At 38.4% G+C, this 26,866-nt stretch overlaps 1 protein-coding gene and 1 pseudogene across 1 annotated transcript; one reads left to right on the top strand and one right to left on the bottom strand.

Annotated features, from left to right (window-relative positions):
• LOC114026573 (serine/threonine-protein kinase PAK 5-like) lies at positions 1-26,161 on the bottom strand. Its single transcript, XM_027840292.1, is given in 9 exon segments — positions 1-1,281; positions 2,031-2,164; positions 5,896-6,019; positions 16,393-16,519; positions 20,930-21,002; positions 21,005-21,062; positions 22,959-22,973; positions 25,461-25,477; positions 25,636-26,161. Coding segments are annotated over 9 exon segments (1,227 nt in total). The 3' UTR covers positions 1-1,128.
• LOC114026554 lies at positions 4,286-5,236 on the top strand (annotated as a pseudogene).
• Positions 26,162-26,866: the final 705 nt, after the last annotated feature.

The following is a 26,866-nucleotide window of genomic DNA, read 5'->3' as shown; positions in this document are numbered from 1 at the left end:
ATACCTACAGAAACCAGAGATAGTTTGTTTTTGGTTTTTTTTGGAAATCTAAATTCATATTTGCAGTGGTACTTGAAGTAATTAAGAAAGCTTCTGGTTGTTCTATTTGGAAAAGAATGGCTTCTGTCTGATATATAATTCAAAGGAACTAATAATGATGATACAAAACTTCCAAAGTTTAAAGGCACACCCTACAAAGGCCTACAGTTAACACGCAATGTATCCAGCAGGCAACACAAAATTTACTGTAGCAGTCATTCAATTATCAACATTCAAGAAGATCTAGACAGCAACACAACTCTTCTATGTCAGAAACACATTATAACTTGAAAACAGGAAAAGTCAGATTGTAATTGGGAAAATGCCCCCTGTGGTAAGTTGACACTTAAGAGTCATTTTGGACTTCTATCATGTGAAGAATCATTTCAGACTTCCATCCATATAAACAACAGAGATATAGAGATTAATACTGTGGTACAAGGTCGACACAGACTGAACGGAGGGATCTGCCTTATTGCTGGGGCAGGGTGTGTAGAGGAGAGTCACTCCTCATATCCTGGAAGAATGAACATGATGTCCTCAAATAAAGGACTGGCTCCCAAGAAGTAGCTTTTACTGGGATGATAGGTTTCCATTTTTTCCCATTGGAAAAACATAAAATGTGTGCTATTATACTCACTTCCACCCACCTTTCTCTTTGACATACAACACTTACAAAAATAAGGATACTCTACTAAAGCAGAAGGTGATATTTTTCCCCTCAGAATTCTAAGATTCTAAAGAACTCTCTATTCTCTGAGAGGGATAAAAACATAGGAAAGACTGTGTTCAAACTCCTGCTAAGTTACACATAATACTTCACTTAATACAATGGCTACTTGACATCAAATCAATTATCCAAAATGTAATACAGACAATTATAAATTCATGGCAAAATATGTTACACTGCTGCAATTCAGAAAAAAACCAGTGTTTTTTATCTTTTTGTTCCAAAAATAGCAATGAAGGGTAGTCTTCCTCTTGGAGCAAACTCCTGTGGCTGTGTGTACTTCCGCATGGTTTTCATGCTCTCTCCCAAATCACTTGGGAGAAATCCTCCTTCGGATCTCTAACCATGGGGCCCAAAATTTAGCAGTGGGTATGGCTACTCTCATGAGTAGCACTGGCAGGTGCACCTGCCAGTTTCAAGAATGGATGTTCGATGGGTTTTTCTGCTGATGCTCTCTGGGAGGGTTCTCTTACCAACATCAAATGTAGGAAATCCTGAAGCACTGACAAAACCTGTAATGTCACACAGACATCATGAATAAAAAAAATGTAAATCATCACTCAACAACAACTCACTTTTACAAAATCCTTCTTAGTTAAAAACAAAAAATCCATTGCCTACTTTATCTAAAGTGATTCAGACAACTACCTTGTGAGGAAGGTAATCAATTGATTACTATCTCCATTTTATGAATAAAGACACTAAGGCTGAGAGGGGATAAGTCACCAGACTACATCACTAGTAATTTCCAGAGCCAGGATTCTAACCTAGTACTTTCTACTATCTCTAAGATTAGTTTTTCTTTCCCTTATACTATACTGGTTTTTCATTGATACTTATCAGAGTTCTGGGAATTGGTTTTTCAAATATGTCACCAGAAAGCTAACAACCTAAACAGTTAATTCTAAGAAATAACCCTAATGGGAACATGGAAGCCAAAAGGGCATTGCTTTCCATTACTAGAAATAATTTATCCGGGTACCATCAGTTTAGAAAAAAAAATAGAATATGTGATAATAGTAACACACACACAAAAAGGAATTTAAAGGAATATTCATACTTCAGGTAGAGACTGAACTACAAAATCTCTAAGGCCCCATATAAGATTCTAGGATACTCTACTAATCAATAGATTAATTACAAGTTAAAATAAGTAAAGTAGTTGCTAATTGCTTACATGCAATATGCCTGGGCTCAGAATACCAAGGTGGCATATTAATCATCAATTTTTTGATCTTTAATAAAACAGACAAACCCTCACCTTGTGTAGGTCCTTCACTCTCAGAGGTAAGTTATCAGGTATCCTGTGCATTGCCTGGCGTGGAGGTTCATTGAAATAAGAAAGTTCTCCATCTGTCATTTCTATGACCATAATTCCAAGTGACCAGATATCTACTTTTTTTATAGAATTCATAGGTCAACAGTGAGGGACAAATGGTCATTCTGAAGTACATATTTTGCCTAAGGAAATCAAGTAATTCACAAATGATTCATAAATGATTTTACTTAATAATAACCTAAGAGGGAGATTTTTGAAAGTATATATCCCTAGATAAAGGTTTCATTTAAGTTATCAGTTTATTGAAAAGAAAAAATCTAATTTTTCATGAGTGTTTCTGATTGGCCTTACAAGGAAGTAGAGCTCATCAATAATATTTTATAAAAACAATTATATATATTACCATTCTAAAGTCTGTTGCTTTCATTAGAACCTTTTTTACACCCTGCAGCTACCTGATTGGTCCAGGCAGTTAAGTCTTCAAAAAATAAAAAGAGAATTGTCAAAATGACAACATACTTAAAACTCTCTACTTAAAAAAAAAACTATTTAAAATATTTTATGTAAATATGAAATAATAGGATACTTATACTTCCATTAATGCTGAAAGTAAATTTAAAATAGTGTCACATTTAAAAGAAGACATTTCTGACATTTAATCATTTGTTTAGACATCAGGTTTAGATGGATAATGGTCAAAGGATATAAAAAGATAATTTTCAAAAGGGGACATATAAAAGTGTGAATTATTTCTTGGGAAATCTTAGTCTTACCATCAAAGAGACATACATTAAAAACAACTTTGAGGTATCACCTCATAATCACAAATCTAGCAAAAATAATTAAGAGCAACAAAACTCAATGCCAGGAGGGTTGTGGAGTACTAGGTGCACTCAATCATTATGGATGGAATTACAAAGTTGCAGAATCATTCTGGAGAGCAATACAGCAGTACACATTACCCATTTAAAAAGTAGGCATAGCCTTTGAACTCCTAATTCCATTGTTGGGAATAGAACCTGAAAATATCATCAAAAAACAAAATTAAGAAGACCTGTCCATTGGAGGATTTTCACATCAGCATTCTGTGTAATTATTAAGATTGAGGAACAACTAAAATGCTGAGCAACAGGGGAAATTGTAGCCCATTAATGTAATAGGAGAGGCAACATGGCATGTTATACTGGATAGAGAACTTCCTTCAGAGTAAGGAAATCCTGGGATCATCTCTTACATGCTAGCTTTGTGACTCTGGGCAATTCACTTAATGTCCCAGTACCTCAGAGAACTGTCCAAAAGTACACAGCACTAACAGATCTATATTAGGAGGGAGGGTTTCTTCTTTGGAAGTCTCCTATACCAATCAAACCAAAGGAATACACCATTCCCCCCGCTGCTCCCTGCCAAGTTATAAAGAAAATCTGCTTGGTCATATTGTTAAAAATTAAGTGTTCAAGACCACTCATTAATAATAAAAAAAGGAAGTTAAAAAAAAAAACAACAGAAGTCCAGCTGTTTTGGCAAAACTTTCTCTTTTGGGTTCTATGTTGTCTTTTTTATAAAGCAGATGGCTTTATAAACCCAGTGTCAGGGTACAGGGAGAAGAATAGGCAGATGACCCCCAATGATTTCTGGTTAAAGAACAGGAATTCTGAACAATGGGAATGAAATAACCACACGATCAGTTTCCAGTTACTGCCACATCTTATCTGCTGGATATATTCCTATCATCATAACCCATACAATGACCTGCATTTACTGTTTATCACTCAGGGCCAAGATTAAAAAAAAAACAAACAAACCGGAACTGAATAAAAATCACCCAAGGTTACATACACAAGCTAGGATGTGCACACACATTCTCGGGTTTCATTCCGTCAGTTTGCCCAGCTCGGTGATTCTTGCCACCACATCTACATTCAGTCTATCGCTGCACAATGAGGCTGATTGCCCCCTACTCCCCAACACACACAACGGTCGATAATTCATTCGGAGTAGACTCCTTGGGAAATTGGACTTCTCTTCAAACAAACCTTAATAACTGTGATAGAACATTTTTATCCTTTGAGAGTAGACTCGAGTTTTAAAAGAGAGCTGAACAAATGCGGTGGCGGGTGTTGGAGGCCCGGTGGCGCGTGGGAGCCCCGTGGCCGCCGGCGGCCACCATACTGGCCGACCCAACGCCGCTTCCGCCTCCGCTTCCACTTCCGCCTCCTCCGCAGAGAGAGCCGCGTGCCATGAAGCCAAGATTCAGCCCGCAAAGGGGGGGTCGGGGTGGGTTCGGAGGGCGTGGAAGAGGTGGCGACCGAGGGGGCCGAGGAGGTGGACGAGGAGGGTTCCAGTCACCTGGTGGTCTGGGCAGAGGCCCCCAGCCCCGAGGACGAGGCCGGGGTGGTAGAGGAGGTTTCCAAGGAGGAAGGAAGGTCACTGTAGAGCCTCATCGACATGAGAGAGTTTTTATTTGTAGAGGAAAGGAAGATGCGCTGGTCACAAAAAGCATGGTGTCCGGAGAGTCAGTCCAGGGTGAGAGGAGAATCACTGGGGAGCGCGGTGAGGCGAGGTTGGAACCTTTCGGATCACAGCTGGCCGCGGCCGCCCTGGGCGGAGGAGAGCAGATCCACATCCGACCCGGGGCCAAAGGCTCCGCTTGGGAGAGGTGTCAGGCACCGCCGCCTCGCGTGCCTCGGACACGGTGGGCCCTGAAGGCCTGGCCCGTGCTGGCGAGTTTTCTCATTAGTGTGGCCCAGAAGAGGGCGAACGGCATTCCCGTCGTGGATGCCCGACAGCCCCACAAACACCGCATGCTCATTGGGATGGTGGATGTGATTTTTGCGGATGTGGCCCAGCCAGACGGGTCCCCAAGTCTTGGCGCTCAATGCACACAACTGCCCGCGCAATGGTGGACACTTTGTGATCTCCATTAAGGCCAGCGGCATAGACTCCACAGCCTCCCTGAAGCAGTGTTTGCTTCGAAAGTCAAGAAAAGGCAGCAGGAAAACACGAAGCCGCACGAACAGCTCACCTTGGAGCCCGATGAGCGAGACCATGCAGTGGTGGTGGGCGTGTACAGGCCGCCCCCCAAGCAGAAGGAAGTGGCTGCCAAGGAGTGTGGCCTCTGCTGGCCCCGCCCCAGCCCCCTCCTTTTCTACTCTAGCCGTTTTGTGTCAGATCTTTGTATTTTCTATTAAAAGTTGTGACACCCCCCCCAAAAAATAAAATAGCTAAACATGATTCAGATTTAATTATGACACTGGGATCACACATTTAAACATGTTAGGGATTTTAGAGGCTGATGCTCGTACCTCCTTCCCCTCCATTTTGAAGATGAGGAAATTGAAGTAAGGAGGAGTTAAAAGTGAAATCAATTACCCGGGTCATAAAGCAGATAAGTAAATGTTTGAGGAAGGATTTTAATTCAGTTTCCCTTGATACAATTCTAGTTTTCTGTCAATTATGCTATGTTGTCTTTCTAAATAAAATAAGTGATATGACTGGGCAGTAATGCCATTTTTTAATTATTTAGAAGGAAAAAAAAAAAGAGATGTGATTGTAATGAAACCAGTGAGAATGTTTTCTTTTGTGACTCTGAAGACACCATCATACATGTATGTGTCTATAGATAGATATAGATAAAGTTATATTGATATACACATATATTTATATATATAATGCACACAAACATATACATGTAAGTATACATACATTTTTATATATGCGTTGTGCATACCTATGTGTGTATATGTATAAATTTATGGAGCTCTTATGATCTTCTTGGCCTTACTACATGTACAAATGCTTTCATATATTTCATGGTTGCAGAAAGGATGGATTTTTTTTCCTTACCTACATTTTCCATAAGGTAGTCTAGATATGACCTCTGGTGCCATCCAGTAGGGAGTGCTAATCAGTGATGTCCTCTTTGGGACTTCTTTGGAAACTTGGGCACAGAAACCAAAGTCAGATAACTTTAGCTGGAAAAAGAATAGATGCAACAACATGACCCCAAAGACCATGTTTTCTGCCATTCCATATTGATATCAATGGAGCAAGATACAAAATTAAAAATTAAATGACTTGTCACTTTCTGTACTTTCGCAGATAATATTGTCATCTGGCCTGTAATGCCTAGCACAGTGCTAAGTGTTCAATATATAATCTGATTTTCTTTTAAAATGGTGTCTTCAAGGCATATACATATATATATATGTATATATGCTGATTTTCTTTTAAAATGATGTCAACTATACAATTATGTACATAATGGGAAAATAAAAAGATTATTGGATGCTCTAAATACAATTAGGTACTCATCATCTAATAATATCTTTACATATAAGTCAGTTAATAAGTATTTATTAAGTTCCTACTGTGTGCCTGGCCCTGTGCTAAGGGCTGGGAATACAAAGAAAGGCCAAAGATAGTCCTTGCTCTCAATGCCCCCCAGTTACAAGTGAAAACAATTTTAACATTTGTTTTTAAAACTTTGAGTTCCAAATCTCCCTTCTTTCCTCCCCACCCTACCCACTTTGAGAAGGCAGGCAGTTTGATACAGGTTACATATGTGTAGTCATGCAAAACTTACCCATAATAGTCACATTGTGAAAAAAAAAAAACTGACCAAAAAAACCTCAAAAAAAGAGACAGGTTGTTTTTTTTTTTTTAAAGTATGCTTCAGTTTGCATTCAGACACTATCAGTTCTTTCTCTGGGGATGGATAGCATTTTGCATCCTAAATCTTTCAGAGTTGTCTTGGACATTTGTATTTTAAGAAGAGTTATCACAACTGATCATCTTATAATATTAACATTGTTTTGTACACAGTATATTTCACTTTGCATCAGCCCATGCAAGTCTTTCCAAGTTTTTTCTGAGAGTATCCTGCTTAGCATTTCTTATAGTACAATAGTATTCCATCATCACATAATACAACTTGTTCAACCATTCCCCAATTGATGGGTATGCCCTCAATTTCTAATTCTTTACCTCCAAAAAAGAGCTGCTATATATTTTTTTGTACCTATAGTCCTTTTTCTTATATCTTTTGGGATACAGACCTAGTAGTACTATTACTTTGTCAAACGTTATGCATAGTTTTATAGCCCTTTAGGCATAGTTCCAAATTGCTCTACAGAATGGTTGAATCAGTTCACAACTCTATCAACAATGCATTAATGTCTCATTTTTCCCACATTCTCTCCAAAATTTGTCGTTTACCTTTCCTGTCCTATTAGCCAATCTAATAGGTAGGAGGTAGTTCCTCAGAATTGTTTTAATTTGCACGGTGAGTTAGAATATTTTTTCATATGGCTATAGATAGCTTTGATTACTTCATCTGAAAACTGGTTATATCTTTTCATCATTTATCAATTGGGGAATGGCTCTTTTTTTTTTTTAATAAATTTGACTCAGTTCTCTATATGTCTGATAAATGAGGACTTTATCAGAGAAACTTCTTTTGAATTATTTTTTTCCAGAGTTACTATTGCTAACTCTATTTCCCTCTGTCCTATTCCTCCCATCTACGTTTATTCTATTCTCTCTCTCCTTTCATCCTGTCCTTCCTCAAAAGTGTTTTGCTTCTAACTACCTCACCCAAACTACCTTCACTTCTATCACCCCCCTTTCTCTTATCCCCTTCCCCTCCTACTTACCTGTAGGGTAAGATAGATTTCTATACACAATTGCATGTGCATATTATTCCCTTTTTGAGCCAATTCTGATGAGAGTAAGGTTCACTCACTCTCCCTCACCTCCCCCCCTTTCCCCTGCACTTTAAAAGCTTTTTCTTGACTCAATTACATGAGACAATTTACCCCATTCTACCTCTTCCTTCCTATTTCTCCCAGTATATTCCTCTCATCCCTAAATTTTATTTTTTATGTATCATTCATATTCAACTCACACCTGTGCCCTCTGTCAATATACTCCTTCTAACTACACTAATGATAAGAAAGATCTTATGAGTTACAAATATCATCTTCCCATGTAGGAAGGTAAACAGTTTAATTTTATTAAGTCCTTTATTATTTCCCTTTCTTGTTTACATTTTTTATGCTTCTCTAGAGTCTTGTATTTGAAAGTCAAATTTCCTATTCAGCTCTGGTCTTTTCATCAAGAATGATTGAAAGTGCTCTATCTCATAGTAGGCACTTCTTTAAATGCTTTCAGATTAACTTATTCCTTGATCGCTTGTTAGATAAATACCTTCTTCCTTCTCTGACCTTGCATAGCATTTTGTTTTACACATCTCTTTGCACTTCTATTAAGTTTCCTGGTACAGTTATCTGTATCTGTGAGTTTTCCCCCCCCACTTCATAGACTGTAAGATCTAAGAAGACAAAAGCTGTGTTTTAGCTCAATATTTTAATTTCTACCAGTGCTTATTACAGTGATCAGCAAGCACACTGTAACTCCTAAGAAGTGTTGATTGGTTAAAATTTAATTTTAAGGAATATACTTGCAGAATGGAAAGAAGGGAAGCAGATCCATAAGGGAAAAATTAATCCCTATCATTTCTCTTTCCTGATTGTAAACTTGAGGATTGATGAAATATCTGAACAAAGGGGATGCCAAAAATTCGCTGTTATCAGGAGTGATTTATTGTCTATTTAATGTAGATTTCCCTTTCTAGGCTTCAAGATGTCTGGAAACCTAATAATGTTCTCCATGACAAATAGAAGGGAGATGAGTAGAATCATTACAAATTTTGAAAGCCCAGATCATTTTTCTATCTTAGGAGGGTTAGAGTTTTTCAATACATATTGCTCATCTGAGTACATAAAAGAGACAATTTTCTAAAAAAAGATAATTACACACAACATATCCCTGAATAAATCTGCAATGCAGACAACAAGTAGCCAAGTAATGAGTATAATGAAGCATTGTATGTAGGTCTTAAAAACAAGTTGTATTGCCTCTGAGATGTTTCTTTTTCTAATCTTCACAGAACTGTACAACTTTTCCATTTAGTAAAGCACCCTTTACTCAAGAATCCCAATTAGCATGGCAGCTAGGTGGCGCAATGGCTAAAGCTCCCGTCTTGGAGTCAGGAGGACCTGAGTTTAAATCTGGTCTCAGACAGTTGATACTTACTAGCTGTGTGGTCTTGGGCAAGGCACTTAACCCCATTGCCAACCCCTGGCTCCCCCCCCCCCAAAGAATTCCGATTAGCTTAAGAAAACTTGGGCTAAAGGGAATGCCTGCTAAAATGAAAAGGGGCAGCTTGTTAGGCAAAGACCATCTTGAGAACCAGCCATTTAGGAATTGCCTTTCCTTGTGTTTATAGATTTAAGTAGTGAAGTGGAAAGAGAAGTGGGCTTAGAATCAGGAAGATGAATCTTCCTGAGTGCAAATCAGGCCTCAGAAACTTATACTAGCTGTGTCACCCTGGGCAAGTCACTTAACCCTGTTTGCTTCAGTTCCCCATCTGTAAAATGAGCTGAATAAAGAAATGGCAAACCATTCCAGTTTCTTGGCCAAGAAAAGCGCAAAAGTGATCATGAAGAGTCAGAGAGGAATGAAATGACTGAGCACCACCAACAACAATGAACTAACTACATTAAATTTCTACTTGAACTTAGTTCCAAAGTGAGAGTATGCTGTGTTCAAGTAGGAACTGAGAAGCCATAAAAACAAGTTTAGGTGAGTAGAAATGTGGGGGAAGAGGTGAAGATAGAGGGAAGAAGCTACAATCACATGAAAAAATCTAGAACACGTCATTAAAGAGAATTTTAAAAATCAACACTGAACATCTTGTTTTGGAAATTCCTACACAAGATCATGGATCCAGAGGAGGAAGAGATCTTAGAGGTCACCTAATTCAAATATCTCACTTTATAGATGAGGAAACCGAGGGCCAAAGACGTTTCTACTTGATCATGAGGTAGCTAGATGGTCCCAAAGCATAGAGAGCTAGACTTGCCTGCCTCATATACTTGCTGGCTATGTCACTTGCTGAGCAAGTCATTTAATAAACACCTTTTAGCTTCAGTTCCCTCATTGGTCAAGTCAACAATCATTGATTAAGCATGTGTCAAGCACTGGGATAAGCTCTGGAGACACAAAGAAAGGCAAAACATAGTTCCTGTTCTCAAGGAGCTCATAGTCTAATTGGGGAGAGGACTTGCAAACAATTATGTCCAAATAAGATCTGTAGAGGCTTCACTTGGGGGAAGTCTTGGAAGAAGGGCACTCAGAAAGTGTAACGAGGATTAAGAAAGGTTTCTTGTACAAGTTAGGACTTGAGTTGAGACTTGAAGGGAGTCAAGGATGCCAGGAGGTGCAGATAAGAAATGGGAGCATTCCAGGCTTAGAGGACAGCCAGTGAAAATAGTCAGAGTCAGGAAGAGATGGAGTGTTTTATGTGAGGAACAGAAAAGAGGCCTGAGTATATAGGGGGGGATTGCAGAGTATGTAGGGGGGGGAGTAAGGTTCAAGAATGCTGAAAAACATGTAACAGAATTGCATCTACCTCATAGGGTTGTTGGAGGGCATCTTATGAGTTAGTGAAAAGTGCTTATGAATTATGAAAAGTGCTTTGCAAACAAAATGCTATATAAACTCTATTAGTATGGTTATTGTTTTTGTCCTTAATGTCGCCCAGGTAGTGAATGGCTAAGAACTGATTGAACTGAGTACTTCAGACTCCACACCTAGCATTTTTTTTCTACTGATTAAATCTGAGCTTCTTGAGAACAGAGACTATTAAATTTTTGTCTTTATCTCCTACACGCAGCACTGTGCTTGACACATAGTAGGTGCTCAATAGATGCTTGTTGATTAATCGTACCATGATGGCTTCTTCCCCAATAAGTGACTGTTGTGTTTGTTCTGGATTTCTCAGAGCAGAGCCATAAATAAGTAAGGTGTTAGAGAAGAAAAAAAGAAGTTTCAGTGAAAAGGTATAATAAAATTTAGAGCTAGAAGGCACCTTAGAGATCATCTAAGACAAGTCTATTATCTTATGGATGAGGAAACTAAGATATGATGATATGAAATGGGCTACCTAAGGTTGCAAAGTGAGTAAGAGCTAGGATTGAAATTGAAGCCATTTGACTACAAATGCAATGATTTCTCCTACCCCAGGATGGAAGAAAAGAGAGCTCAGGAAATGAAATAACAAGCTGGCCATAAAACCAGCTTTTTTGGTTACCAAATCTGGAAGCCAAAAAATAGGTAGGAATGGTGAGGAATCATCTAGGTATGAGAGCACTCAATGTTTTTCAGTACTGCATGATTTTGGCAAGTTACTTTAACACGAGGAATTTGATTTCTAATATGTAAAATGGACAGGATGTATAAAGAAGGAAAGGATGAGGCTGGGCTAGAGTATCTTTTGAGTTTCTCCTAGCTCTTTTATGATTCTATGAGACTAATTCTTTGTCCTCTTCTCACTGCAGAGATTCATGAAAGAGTGAGGATAGTCAATTGTTGTATGGCCTCTTATTCATGTATGGGTTGGACTAGATGGTATATGAGATGACTTCCAACCTTGAGAGCCTGTGATTCTAAAACCTTTCCTGATACAGTCACTAAGGATATCTGTCCTGGGATTCAGACCTCCTTACACTAATCTAGATTTAAAATAGGTATGTACAAATGAAAGCAATGATCTCAAAGGGTCAACATAGCTTCATGTTGATCATTGTAAGCTCACAATGATGATAGATTAACATCATTTTTAATCCTGATATGCTTAGTAGACTGTAGACTAAGGGAATCCTATTGGCTTCAATTTTAGCAAAACTTTTGACAAAGCCTTTTGATAACCTTAAACACAAGATGAACTGATATGGGCTAGATGAAAGTACATTTAGTTGGATTTGCAATTTCTTGAATGATTAGTTGTATTTAGAATTTATTGAATTTGGTACTTCAAGGAATAAAAAAAGAAATGTAAAAAAGAAAAAAAGATACTCAGTCCCCACGTACCTCAGAAGCTAATGAATTTGAAAATCTTTGGCAAAACTGGAATGGTGGCAACTATTATGGAAACAGCTTAAATAAAATCATACTAGTCCCAATCACCCTATTCTATTTCTTTGCTTCCATAATTTCTTTAGAGCTGTAGTCTATCATTTTATTATATGGACAAGTAACCAGACAGTCAATAAGCAGTGATAAAGCATCTATTATGGGCCAGGGACTATGATCAGAGCTAGGGATACAAAGAAAGACAAAAGACAGTCTATTCTTTCAAGCAGCTCACCGTCTAATGGGAAGACAGCTATGTACAAACAAGATTTTATATATATACACATACATATACATACACACACGTATACATATAAATATATACACACACATAAATACATATATGGTAACACATTTTTCATATATATATAATACATTGGAGAAAATGACAGAGGGAAGGCAGTACCATTGAGAAGGATTGGTAAATACTTCTTTTTTAATTAATTAATTCGTTTATTTTTAGTTTTCAACATTTACTTCCACAAGATTTTGAGTTCCAGATTTTCTCCCCATCTCTCCCCTCTCCCATCCCAAGACGGCGTGCATTCTAAATATGCCTTCCCCAATCTGCTCTCCCTTCTATCACCCCCTCCCCATTCTCTTATCCCCTTCCCCTTCTATTTTCCTGTAGGGCAGGATAGATTTCTATACCCCTTTGCCTGTTTATCTTATTTCCCAGTTGCATAAAAAACAATTTTTAACATTCATTTTTAAACTTTTGAGTTTCAAAATCTCTCCCTTCCTCCCTCCCCACCACCCTCATTGAGAAGGCAAGCAATTGATATGGGTTATGTATGTATAGTCATGCAAAACACATCCATAATACTCATTTTGTGAAAGACTATTTATATTTCCCTCCATCCTATCCCGTCCCCCTTTTATTCTGTTCTCTCCTTTTACAATGTCCTTCCTCAAAAGTGTTTGCATCTGATTATCTCCTCCCTCAATCTATCCTCCTTTCTATCATCCCCCCTCTCTTATCTCTTTCCCCCCTATTTTCTTGTAGGGTAAGGTAGATTTCCATAACCAATTGAGTGTATATGTTATTCCCTCCTTAAGCCAAATCTGATGACAGTAAGGTTCACTCATTCCCTCTCACCATCCCCCTCTTTCCTTCCAATGTAAAATCTTTTTCTTGCTTCTTTTATGTGAGATAATTTACTCCATTCTACCTCTCTCTTTCTCCTTCTCCCAGTATAATCCTCTTTCACCCCTTAAACTTATTTTTTAGATATCATCCCTTCATATTCAACTCACCCTGTGCCTTGTGTCTATATAGATATTCCCTCCAACTACCCTAGTAGTCAGAGAGGTAAACAGTTCAACTTTAATAAGTTCCTTATGATTTATCTTTTTCGTTTGCCTTTTCATGCTTCTCTTAAACTTGCTTATCTCTCCTGGATCTATTTTCTAGGTCAGTTGTTCTTCCAATAAAGTATTTCACATTGTCTTCTATTTTTTTCATTCTTTTGGTTTTGTTTTAAAATTTCTTGATTTCTCATAGAGTCATTAGCTTCCATTCGCTTCATTCTAATTTTTAAGGAAGTATTTTCTTCAGTGAGCTTTTGGACTACTTCCTTTTCCATTTTGCCAATTCTGCTTTTTAATGCATTCTTCTCCTCATTGACTTTTTGGATCTCTTTTGCCATTTGGGTTAGTCTATTTTTTAAGGTGTTATTTTCTTCAGTATTTTTTTGGGTCTCCTTTACCAAGCTGTTGACTCATTTTTCATGATTTTCTTGCATCACTCTCCTTTCTCTTCCCCATTTTTCCTCTACTTCTCTTACTTGCTTTTCAAATCCTTTTTGAGCTCTTCCATGGCCTGAGACCAATTCATGTTTTTCTTGGAGGCTTTGGATGTAGGAGCTTTGGCTTTGTTGTCTTCTGGTTGTATGTTTTCATATTTTTTTTCACCAAAGTAAGATTCTATAATCTTGAGTTTTTTTGCCTCTGTTTGCTCATGTTTCCAGCCAATTAACTTTTTAACTCTTTGCTAAGGTAGGGCTCTGCTTCCAGTGTGGAGGGTGTACTGTCCCAAGCTTCAGGGGTTTTGTGCAACTGTTTTCAGAGATACTTCTAGGGACTTGTAAAAATTCTTCCAAGGTGGTATGATCTAAGGAGAGATGTTTACTCCTTTTCTGGACTGAGCTCTGGTCTAGGAGTGGCCACAAGTACTCTTTTCTGCCTTGGAACTGTGAGAAGGATTCCCTCTCCACCACCACACAGCCAGCACTCCCCCTTGCCCCCAGGCCTGCCACCCAGGACTGGGACCCAGATCTAAGCACAGGCAAAGCAAGAGAATGCTTAGTACAGAGATTCCTGCAATCCCCCTCTGATCAGCCACTCAATCACCCCACCATCTGTGGGCTGAGAGCTCCAGAAGCAGCCACTGCCTCTGTGGCCACTGCCCTGGGGCTGCATTAGGGCCAGGATTAGCCCTCACTCCTCTCTCACCCAGGTCTGACAGACCTTTCCCACTGACCTTCTAAGTTGTCTGTGGCATTTGTGGGTTGAGAAGTCTGGAAATCACCATAGCTTTCCATGATTCAGTCCCCTGAGGCTTGTTCTGGGTTTCCTCTGGCCATATCTTTGCCTGTGCTGCCCACGTTGAACTGTGCTCCTTGCCCTGACCTGGGCTTCTCTCCCAGCCTGGCGCAATAGACTTTTCCAATTAACCATCCACTTTGTCTGGCTGAAAATTTGTTTCATTCTGTCTTTTTGTGGGTTCTACTACCCTAGAATTAGTTTAGAGGCATTTTTTACAGGTATTTGGAGGGGTTTGGGGGAGGATTCAAGCAAGTCACTGCTTTTACTCTGCCATCTTGGCTCTGCCCCTGATAAATACTTCTTATAGGAGGTGGAGTTTTAGCTGGCACTTAATTTAAGCCATGGAAGCCAGGAGGAAGGGTGAGGAGAGAGAGAATTCCAGACAATAAAAAAACCCAGAGTCACAAGATAGAGTGTCTTGTACCAGGAACAGCAAGGAGGCCACTGTTACTGAATGGCACAGAACATAGGTAAGTAAGATGAAAGAAGACTGGAGTGGGCCAAGACATTTAATTTCCTTATATATGAAATGAGGATAATAAAAGTAGGGCCCACTCCATCTATTTCACAGGACTTTGAAAAGTATAAAGCGTGGCATTAATAAAAAATATAAAACATTAACAACTCATTTTTTTTAGTTAATTTATACACACAGCAGGGATCTACGAGAAAATGGTAAAAAAAAAAAAATTGGTAAAAAAATGCTAAAAAATATGACTGCAGATAAGTCTTTTTTTTTTTTTCCTTTCTGACTAAGCAAGACCTGACTTGAAGGTCTTCCGAAAGCCACTCAATGAACACAGTGTTCCCAGGTTTCTAGATTCACCTCCACTCTCTGAATCATTTCTGAAAGAAGTCTGATCCAATGCCAAGATATCCAGACATTTATGACTATGCTACCTTTGCAAAAAAGAAGTAACATCTAAGAGAGGTTTTGTTCCATGTATCATCAGTGCCATGACCTTCAATGGCAGGAAGAGTGTTTAAGTAGACTACTTTGGTCAAATTACATTTTACATCCATTCTGCTAATCCAAATTTCCTTTGAGGGTTCAGCTTTTCTTTTCTTCCTTCACTTCTCTGTAGTACTCTTCTAAAGTGTAAAGCAGATGATGCAATGAAGGAATATATGAAATGGCTGCCTTGACTACTTGTCCAAGCAGGTAGCCTCTACGGAAATGCCAACAATAGCTGGGTTTCAATCTCTTGGAGAGCCCAGACAGATGATGACTCAAATAGGTGATATCTTCAATTAAATTTGGAATAAAATCACAAGAGATTTTAATTCATAAGAGTAGAGGTTGGCTCATTTTCATTAGGGTTGAAGCAGTAAGGGGAAAATGAAGTTTCTACACTCTGTAAGTTTCTGTAGTCACTGTTCAAGCAAAGAAATGCACTTTAAATTTGGGCTCTAGCTTAAGGTGATGGATGGGATGACATTTTCAGATATCATGATCACAGTATTTGATATCCCTCTTCATAAAGCATGTGTAGATGAGAGGCAGAGACACCAAGTTGGGAAGTTCAGAAGTTAGAGGAACAGGGGCAGCTAGGTGGTGCAGTGGATAGAGCACTGGCCCAGGGGTCAGGAGGACCTGAGTTCAAATCCGGCCTCTGACCAGACACTTGACACTTACTAGCTGTGTGACCCTGGGCAAGTCACTTAACCCCAATTGCCTAAACAACAAAACAAAACAAAAAACAAACAATTTAGAGGAACAAGTATCTCTGGGAAAGCTGCTGTCTTCAGAGGCTGATGTCCGTAGCTGATGATCAGATTTTATTGTGTGCTTTTACCAAAGTCAAGGAAAATCTTAATATCTTACTTGGTCATCACTGGTCAGAAGGATGGAATCACTCTTGATGTCTTTGTGAATAATGCCTTGATTGTGTAGATAAGAAAGGGCCCTCAGGACTGATAAACACACTATGGCTGTTTGTTCTTCATTCATTTTAAAAAAGAAATCATGTTTAAAAAGCCACTTTAAAGGATTAAGGATACATTTCAAGTAAAATCAAATGGACAGGTTTAGAGTGTGTTCAGGTTCATTAGTTCCAGCTAATGTGGCTTCAACTGGCATATAGCAGATGCTTAATAAATGCTTGTGAACTGACATTTGATTTGACTCACACAACAGTCTTTAAGTCAGTACAAAGTTGATGGCAAGGGGCCTCAAAGACTTACCTATTAAGTCTATCCTAAGTAAAAATTATTCCTATCTCTCGACTATCTGGTCATTGGGGCAGCTAGGTGGTACAGTGGATAGAGCATCAGGCCTGGAGTCAGGAGGACCTGAGCTCAAATCTGGCTTCAGACCCTCACTAGCTGTGAGACCCTGGGCTAGTCACTTAACCCTCTTTGCCTTAGTTCCTTGTCTGCCAAATGAACTGGAGAAGGAAAGGGCAAACCCTTCTAACACCTTTGCTAAGAAAACCCAAAATGCGATCACAGAGAGGTGGACACAACTGAAAGGACTCAGTAACAAAACATCATTTGGTATTAATGCAAATCCATTTTGTTTAAGGCCTTGTAAGTAATCCCCTCTCACTTAGAATAAGGAATAGCTTCTAGGAAACATCTTGGTAGAGTGGAAACTTAACTGAGCTAAGTTAAAAGACATAGGATCTAGGAAGTTATTTGCAAAGCAGATTTATGTCTGTGTCCTTGAGTTAATCAGTTCTTGGTATATCAGTATTCTAATCTATAAAATGGGAATAATAATAACTTTCCATCAGTGTTGGCCTTAATCAAAATTGGGAAGTTTGTAATTGGTGCCAATCCCTCTCCACACCATCCTAGTTTTTAATGTCCTTTCCTCTTCCTCTTTTTAGTTCTCTTCTGTTTGTTCAGGTCTTTATCATCAATGAAAGAGCTTGTAAATTACTAATAGTCAGTCAAATACATTTATTATGCAGTTATCATGTACTAGGCATTGTGCTCATTGCTGACGGATAAAAAGAAAGGCAAAAGACAATTCCTGCTTCCAAGGAGTTCAAGAGGAAGAGAACATAAAAACAATTATTTACAAATAAAAAACAGCCAGGATAATCTGGAGACAATCAGTAGGGTCAAGGCACTAGCAAGAAGGCACTAACATCTTAGTATGAAATAATTGTGCTACCTCAATATTGTTTTAAAGGACTATAAAGAGAATTACTCAAAGAAATTAATGTCTAATGTTGGAATTTCAGACACAGTAGACTTCCACGCACCTATTTGTGGAAACATTTCTGTCTACTGGAAACTGCTAAGAACCTCTTAAATTATATGAAGCAGGTCACCACATACTTGACCAATGCCATCTCTCCTGCCCATCTGATATATAGCTATTGGGAGAATCTGAGCAGAACTGAAGTTTTTGAGAGTTGGGAAAGATCTTAGAGTCTATTTGGTGCAACTCCCTTAATTTTTGGATGAGAACACTCATTTTACCAAGAGAAGTTAAACGATTTACCTAAGGTCCCATAGCAACTTAGTGGCAGAACAGACACCAGAATTCGGGTTTACTGATTCTCACTCCAATGCTCCTTCTGCTGCTCCCACGTTGTCTCTCTGATGTGTAGATGGGACTTTCAAAACTCTGCAGAATACTATTCCATTTAACATTCATTCATTCCAAATTAAGCAATTGTTTATATGTAGTCTCTGACTACTGTTATGACAACTATGATGAAAGACACCATGATCTCACTGGGGTAGGCATTCTCTCCAATGGTGAATCTTCACCAAGGTTTAAAACCTTTACAGGAGAAGCCAATGGAAAATAGTTTTGATTTAGTGGTATTAATCAAAGTCCATACTAATACTGTAGTAGTTCTAAACATTTTCTGAATATTTTTAACAAGGTTATTGCCATCATCCACTGAAGCTATATGAGTAACAGGTAGGGTAAACTGAGAGAAAAAAATCCTCTATATTTATGGGAACATATATCCTTTTGCATAAGATAATATAGGCACTTAATTAGGCTGGATAAAGCAAATTATATAAACAGGAATTAGGGAAGGGAAAGGAAGGGATGAGGAATGGACCAAAAGTTTTCATCTCATTTAGTTGCTTGTGAACATGTTGGTCATTTTGTCTGACCTCGCAATGTTGAACTGCCAGTGTTGACATCTAATAAAGGCACACAAAGCTGTAATTTCTTTCCATAGTTATGGTAATTATCCAGATGGGAAAGCCAATATTTATTTTGGAATTCGTTTATGTTGACATCAGCCAAATGTGTCTTAAATTATTTTGTACAAAGTGTCCCAATCTTTCTTCTGATGCATTTTTCTCCAACATATGGGATTTTTAATTTGTTCCAAGTAGACAATCAAACTTGCAGGTGGTCTATAATAATAACTGACATTACATAGTTATTCACCCTTTGGGAAGTCATCTCTCAGAAGTTCAGGCTTGATCTACTAAGACATTCTAAGATTGATCTCTAACTCAATGAATTTGAACTATTCAGGGATAGCTGAAGTTCCCAGTGTTTTTTTTTTGTTTTGTTTTGTTTTTGCATTGTTTGTTTCTAGAAACCTCTTCATGCTAAGCAGAATTTAATTCAGAGGAATGAGAATATTCATTTCATCTAATCAATCAATTTATCATCATTTATCAAAATTCTTAAGGTAGGAACAAGTTCGCACAATGATGGTTTAAAATTTTGTATATTCCAGACATACCCTGACAATTTTTCAACTGCTTCCTCTTCAATCCTGGTGCCCCCATCCCAGTTCTCCATACTGTTAAAAGGAAAATCAGGAGAAGACAAAAAGATAGGTCCATTATGTTATATCACAGGAAGAGAGAAAGATTAATAGCCAATCGGGAACCTTTCCCTGATTTAATCCTAGAAATTGAAATTTTTTTTAAGGTAGGAAATGGTTTCTTTTGGAAAGAAATTTGGAGAGCTTTTTCCCATGTGTTGCCACATGAACAAATTCCCCTCTGGACTATCATCTTTATGATCTGGAAAAGTCTAGGATTTGCAGGTCTCTCTGTTCTCAGGAACCTGCAGAGTGCATTGTTTCAGGAATGAGGAGAGTTGCCTGAATGTATCTAGCCCTGTGCTAGGGCTCCCATGAAGGCAATAACCTGCCAGCTGAAACTGCAGTGACAATTGGTGGAGATTCTCATTCTCCCTTCTCTTTTGTGACTAGAAGCCACAAATTGGAAAACAAAAGAGGACCAACATGGGGCCAGTCCAGTCTTTGGTGCTTCATCAGTGATCTACCAAAATAATTCTATTTGCACAAAGTCTGCCTATTTTCTTCTCACTGAGGCTTACTCTCCTGGATCCACTTTCATTTATGGAACTAGTAAGGAAGCAAGAAGCAGAGGCCACAGTATGAAAAGTACTGCTTTATCTTTCAAGACTGTTTTGTTTATTTATTCATTCATTCATTCATTTGCTTTTTGGTGAGGCAATTGGGGTTAAGTAACTTGCCCTGGGTCACACAACTAGGAAGTGTCAAGTGACTGAGGGTGGATTTGAACTTAGGTCCTCCTGACTCCAAGGCTGGAGCTCTATCCACTGCGCCACCTAGCTGTTCCCTCAAGATTGTTTTAAAACAAAACAGAAGTACTTCTTTCTTCTTCTTTTTTGATTTCATTCTTCTAATATGTAACGCAATGGTATTCTATCCTTACTCCTATATATCCTATATTCTAGCCTCATAACTGCTATTTTTTATTCAAAATAAATTTGAAAATATCTCGTCTTGCCGCTTTCTTCAATTTCCTGTAGCATACAGTATTAGTACACTTCCACCATGCTTGGAATACTTCTCCTTCTGACTTCTGCCTCTTAGTTCGCCTGGCTTCTTGAAAGAAGGTGGTCCAAATACTACTTTAGATAGAAGCCATTCTTGGTCACCAAGCTTCTAGAGCCTTTCCCTCCAAGTATCTACCAGCTACTCTGTATGGATCTTTCAAGTAGCTATTTATTTATATGTCATTTCCCTCATTGAAGTGTAATCTCCTTGAGGACAGGGATTGTTTTTGCCTTTTTTGATGTCCCTACCGCTTAGTAAAGTTCATAGCACAAAGAAAGCACATAATAAATGAATATATATTGATTGATTTAAAAAACCAAGAGTATAATTCAATCTTATACTATTTATCACAGAACATTAATCATTTGCAAGAGCATGTTAACTTCAATTCAATAAATATGTAAGTGAGGGTTTATTCCCTGTATATTGTATGGGGATTGTAGCATGATGGTAAGGTGCAATGCCTACCTATGTATTTCTCAGAATTAAATTAAGGTATTAAAAAGGATTATCTAATAATCACATTGGTCACTGAGATACCACCTATGAAGGAAAGATATGTGTATGAAAGGAACTGTAGGTACTAAATAAAGATACCTCATGTGAGCTACTCTCTCAGTCACAGCCCTACCTTCTAGGAACTCCATGACAACCCAGAGTTCATCACCAAAAGGTAACTATTGTACATGTCAGTTACATTGTCACTATGATAATCCTTCATTGTCACAGCCTGTACAAAAGAAAAGGAAATGATCTGGTTGTTAGTTTACCATAAAGAGGTGGCCTGGAATGACAAACATGGCTTTGGACTCAGGGCCAGGAAGACCTCAGTGAAAATTTTACCTCTCACATCTACTAGCTGTGGTACCCTGGGTAAGTTACAAAACCTCTTTGTGTATCAAGGGATTCTCTAGGACTTATGCATTAAGTCATAAATGGGAGCCCCTGGAGTCACAAAATCACAAATCCTTCACACATTTGTTTGCATGAGAAGTTGAAATCCTATTTTTTTTTCCCCCTTGGGAGAGTTTTTTGCACTATTAGACTCACCATCCAACTTTTAAAACTTATAAATGTGCAAGGGTGGGACTCTATTCTCCTCACCCTACTCAATCAACCAACACAATAAACTGGGTATTAAGTAATGTTCTTTTTTTAAAAAAAAATCCTTATAATAGGTAGACAAGTCTTTAATCAATTTGAAAGGACCTTGGGATTTGGGGCCATTGGATGAAAGGTGGAGGATGTCACACAAATATCTAGTGATTGATTCATAAGATAACTTCATGCCATCACACTTCTTGGGATATTTATAAAAATATATTTGGACTATTTATAAAAATACCAATTCAGTTGAACAGTATGTCAGGCAAGTGGTGAACCTAATTCTTCCCCAGAGAAACTGTAGGTGGTAATGAGTACATCAATGTTACACAGACAGAATTCTTGGAAAATCAAATCAGTTTCCATAGATTTTTTTAAAGATAAGACTTATGTATTTAGCTTTATGGCTATCTATAATTTCATAGCTTCTAATTCTTGATCAATTAATCTCCAAGAATTTTTTGAGAAAGTCCTTAAAAGAAAATGGTAAAGAGGTCAATAGCTTCTGGGAGTTGGGTAATGTAGGTTTTAGAATTATAACTATTGTTATTAATACTTCACCTAATACTTTCAATGATAATAATATGCCTTTAGATGGAGTATTGATAAGCATGATCTAATGGTAACATATTAATTGTCCAGACTCTGTATCTGATGGGAAAAAATAAGTTAATTAACCAAGGTCTGTGAGTGACCTCTAAACACTAAACAAATTTACTTAGCAGGAGTTTATCTGTCAAAGAACTACCTCCTAGAAACTCCATGAAAACCCAGAGTTCATCATCAACAATTTCCCATTAGAATGGACAAGTGACTTTACTACTAAGGAATCTCATTGGTAAAGAAGAGTATTCTTTCATAGAATTATAAGGTTTAGAGGTACAAGGGATCTTAGAGCATATCTAGTCTGACCCCTTGATTTTGTTGATAAGAAAATGAATGCTGAGAAAGGAAAAAGTAAACCACTCACAATCACCCAGGTATTAAAAGCAAAGATGGTATTTGGTGTAGTGGATAGATAGCTGTATTTGGAATCAGAAAATCTTAGTTTGAATCCTGACCCTGCTTCTTTACTACCTGTGTGATCTGGGACAAAACCCTTAACCTCTCTGGGCTTCAGTTTCCTCCTGTGTAAAACAAGGGAGCTGGATTAGATGGTCTGAGGGCTCTCCTAATTCAAAATCTATGACCCTATGAGCCCATGTCCTCTGTGCCCCAATCCAGTGCTCCCAATGCTAATACACAACTCCTTCCCTGAGACGTCACCATTAGATATTATGAGATTTAGAGAATGTGCCTACATTCTTTGTGTTTCCCAGGCATTGGCGACTAAAAAAGATTAATAATATTGATTCCCCCTTCCTTTTTTCTAGCTATATTTAACACAGCTTCAAATTTTTTTCAACCAGAACATCCAAATGATCACAGGGCTCTTACCAGTATACAAATCTCGAGATACATGTTCCAGGGCCAATCACCATTTCATCAAATAACAGAAAAGTGCTTGAGGCACATGATTTACCTCATTAAAAAGCATCTCATACCCATGTTGTTTCCTGAGGTCCATTTTTTCTCACTTAATAGTATTTTATTTTTTCCTGTTACATATAAAAGTCGTTTTCAACATTCACTTTTACAAGATTTTGAGTTCCAATTTTTTTTCTCCCTCCTTCCTCTCTCCTCTCCCCAAGCAGCAAGAAATCTGATATAGGCTATACACGTACAATCGTATTAGGTATATTTCCACATTAGTCATCTTGTAAAGGAAGAATCAAAACAAAAGGGAAAAATCACAAGAACTGTATTTCCCTCCATTATATATCCCCCCCATTTATTCTATTCTTTCTCTCTTTTCACCCTATCCCTTCTCAAAAGTGTTTTGCTTCTGACTACCCTCTCCTGCAATCTGCCTTCTCTTTCATCACACCCCACCTTCTCCTCCTACTTTCCTGTAAAGTAAGACAGATTTCTATATCCAATTCCATGTGTATGTTATTCCCTCTTTGAGCCAATTCTGATGAGAATAAGGTTCACTCACTTCCCCTCACCTCTTTTCTGTTATCCTCCACTGTAAAAGCTTTTTCTTACCTCTTTTATGTGAGATAATTTACCTCATTATACCTCTCCTTTTCTCTTTCTTCCAGTACATTTCTTTCTCAACCACTAATTTTTTTGAGGGTATCATCTCTTTGTATTCAACTCACACCCTTGCCCTCTAAATATATTCCTTCAAACTATCCTAATACTCTGATCTTTTCCTCAAGAATAATTGATAGTACTCTATCTCATTGAGTGACCATTTTCTCCTCAAGGATTATACTCTGTTTTGCTGGGTAGGTGATTCTTGGTTGTAATCCTAGCTCCTTTGCACTCCAGAATATCATATTCCAAGCCCTCCGATTCTTTAACGTAGAATCTGCTAAATCTTGTGTTATCCTGACTGTGGCTCCACCATACTTGAATTTTTTTCTTTTTGGTTGCTTGCAATATTTTCTCCTTGACCTGGGAACTATGGAATTTGGCTGTAATATTCCTGGCAGTTTTCATTTTGGGATCTCTTTCAGGAGGTGATTGGCGAAGTCTTTCAATTTCTATTTTACCCTCTGATCCTAGTGTATCAGGGCAGCTTTCTTTGATAATTTATTAAAAGATGATTTCTAGGCTCTTTTTTTTTAATCATGGCTTTCAGGTAGTTCAATAATTTTTGAATTCTCTCTTCTGGATCTATTTTCCAGGTCAGTTGTTTTCCCAATGAGATATTTCACATTCATTGTCTTCTATTTTTTCATTCTTTTGATTTTATTTTATTGCTTCTTGATTTCATTAGCTTCCATTTCTCCATTCTAATTTTTTTGGGGGGGCTAGGCAATGGGGTTAAGTGACTTGCCCAGGGTCACACAGCTAGTAAGTGTTATGTGGCTGAGGCTGGATTTGAACTCAGGTCCTCCTGACTTCAAGGCCAGTGCTCTATCCACTGTGCCACCTAGCTGCCCCTCTCCATTCTAATTTTTAAGGAATTATTTTCTTTAGTAAACTTTTGGAGCTCCTTTCCATTTGGCCAATTGTGCTTTTTAAGGCATTCTTCTCCTCATTGGTTTTTTTGGACCCCTTTTACCATTTGGCCTAGTTTGTTTTCTAAGGTATTATTTTCTTCAGTATTTTTTGTGTTTTTTTTTTTTTTTATCAAACTGTTGACTCATTTTTCATTATTTTCTTGCATCACTCTCTTTTCTCTTCCCAATTTTTCTTCTACCTCTCTTTATTTGTTCAAAATCCTTTTTGAGCTCTTCCATGACCTGGGACCAATTCATATTTTTCTTGGAGGCTTTGGATGTAGGGGCTTTGACTTTGTTATCTTCTTCTGAGTGTGTGTTGTGATCTTCCTTGTCACTGTAATAACTTTCTGTAGTCAGAGGGTTTTTTTTTTTTCTATTGTTTGCTCATTTTTCCAACTTATTACTTGACTTTTAACTTGTTGTTAACATAGGGTTCTGCTTCCAGGGTGGAGGGCACACTGTCCCAAGCTTCTGAGGTTTTGTGACCTATCAGTTTTCAATTCTTCCAAGTAATATGATCTAAGGAGAGGTGTTTGCTACTCTCCTGGCCTGTGCTCTGGTCTGTGAGTGACCATAAGCACTCTTTCACAACCACACTGTGAGAAGAGTCCTCCCTTTCACCATGGTTGTAAGCTCTGCTGTGCTAATGTTCCTCCTCACCCTGGGACTGCCACCTAGAGCTGTGACCCAGATCTGAGAGTGGGCAAAGCAACAGAGCCCTGCCTCAGTGCTAGAAAGAAAAAAAAAAAAAGCAAACAAACAAGCAAACTAAAAAACCAAAACCCTGTAATCTCCTTCTGACCAGTTGATTGACCCCCTTTCCAACTGAGGGCTGAGAACTCCGGGAAGCAGCCTCTGCTGCTGCTGCTACTGCTGTTTCAGCCAAGGCCTGCTCCTGGTTTGCTGTGGCTGAGGCTGTGCTGGTGCAGCCTGCACTGGACTGTGCTTTTCTCTCACCCTTGTACAACAAACCTTTGCTGCTGGCCTTCTAAGTTGTCTTGGGCTCAAAATTTGTTTCACTACATCTTTTTGTAGGTTCTGCTGCTCTGAAATATGATTGGAGTGATTTTTAAAAAGTATTTGGAGGGGTTTGTGGGAGAGCTCTGGCAAGTCCCTACCTTTACTCCATCATGTTGGCTCCACTTCTGAGGTCCATTTTCTTTATCGTGATTTGTTTTCCTGTGGGTGTCTCAATAGAATGGTAAACTATTTCAGTTGACCTTTCTCCTATTTTCATAAAATTATTCAAGTATTCACGAGGGTCACCAGGGCTAACCACAAATTTCAGAGCAGCCCTGAGCTGTTCGTGGAATACCCTAGAGGGCTGTTGGTCTGAGGCTGAACCCCAACTAGGTGGGGAATAGGTTCTTGTAGAGATGCTTGGGGAACTTAGATAAGAAGCTGTGGAGACATATTGAGAGTTGGTCTGGGGACCAGGATGGTGGTAGTGAGCAGCTTTGTGATACCCAAAAGGATACTTGTAGCCACTAGAGGAATTGTTAACATTGTTCTGACTTTGAGGTAGTTTGACTGGGTCCTTGGGGTAAGTGTCAGATTCAGACTGAGTTGGGCTAACAGCCATCTGTGCTTGATCATAATCTACCCAGGGAAGGAAATAACGATAATTACTATTGCTAGTCTTCATATCAATACCAGCTAGTCGGTTCATAACGTTGGTTGAATGATGATTATGTGCAAAATGTCACTGTACTGGGCCTAAATTGGGCAAAAAATAAATTAAGGGAAGTCTGTCTTTGGTGTCCCCAAGTCTGGAATTTTAGTCCCCTTACCGTTCATACACTTACCCAGCACCTTTAGGTTGTCTTCCTTTCTGCCTTTCAAAATTTAATCTTAGGATTAGTTATTTACACATTATCATTATACCTTATGTATTGGTCATTTATACCTGAGTATAAATTTCACTAAATATATTCCCTCTCCTTTGATATTGACATTTTAGGTCTTGTCTCTTTGAAATAAAAGGCTTTGTACTGCTAGAGGAATTGAAAGCCTCAAGGGGCAGGTGGGGGAGTACTATAGAGGAGATGGTCCTTCTCAGTGCCATAGAAATCATACTATATAGGTAACATCTACACTGCCTTCCCACAAGATTGGCTGTGGAGTTTCTGACTTCTGCTGCCTGACTTCTTTCAGAGATGCTCTTTGGGTGGGCATATTCAGATAGACCTAGAACCTTCAGGCTACCCCTGGCTGTTCAGAATCCTCTACATTGTGTCTAACCTACCCATTCTTAAAAAGGCCCTATGCTTCACATCTCTGTCTCCTCTGTCCTCCATCAAAATGTATTTGTCTGGACTTTACTATGTGATTTCTAGAAAATTCTATAAACCTAAAAATTTAAGTGACTAATAGT

Source organism: Vombatus ursinus, unplaced genomic scaffold (assembly GCF_900497805.2).
Source record: "Vombatus ursinus unplaced genomic scaffold, bare-nosed wombat genome assembly UNPS02014841.1, whole genome shotgun sequence".
NCBI classification, from domain to species: domain Eukaryota; kingdom Metazoa; phylum Chordata; class Mammalia; order Diprotodontia; family Vombatidae; genus Vombatus; species Vombatus ursinus.
Note: the sequence above shows the minus strand (reverse complement) of the source record. Positions and strands in the feature narration are given on the sequence as shown.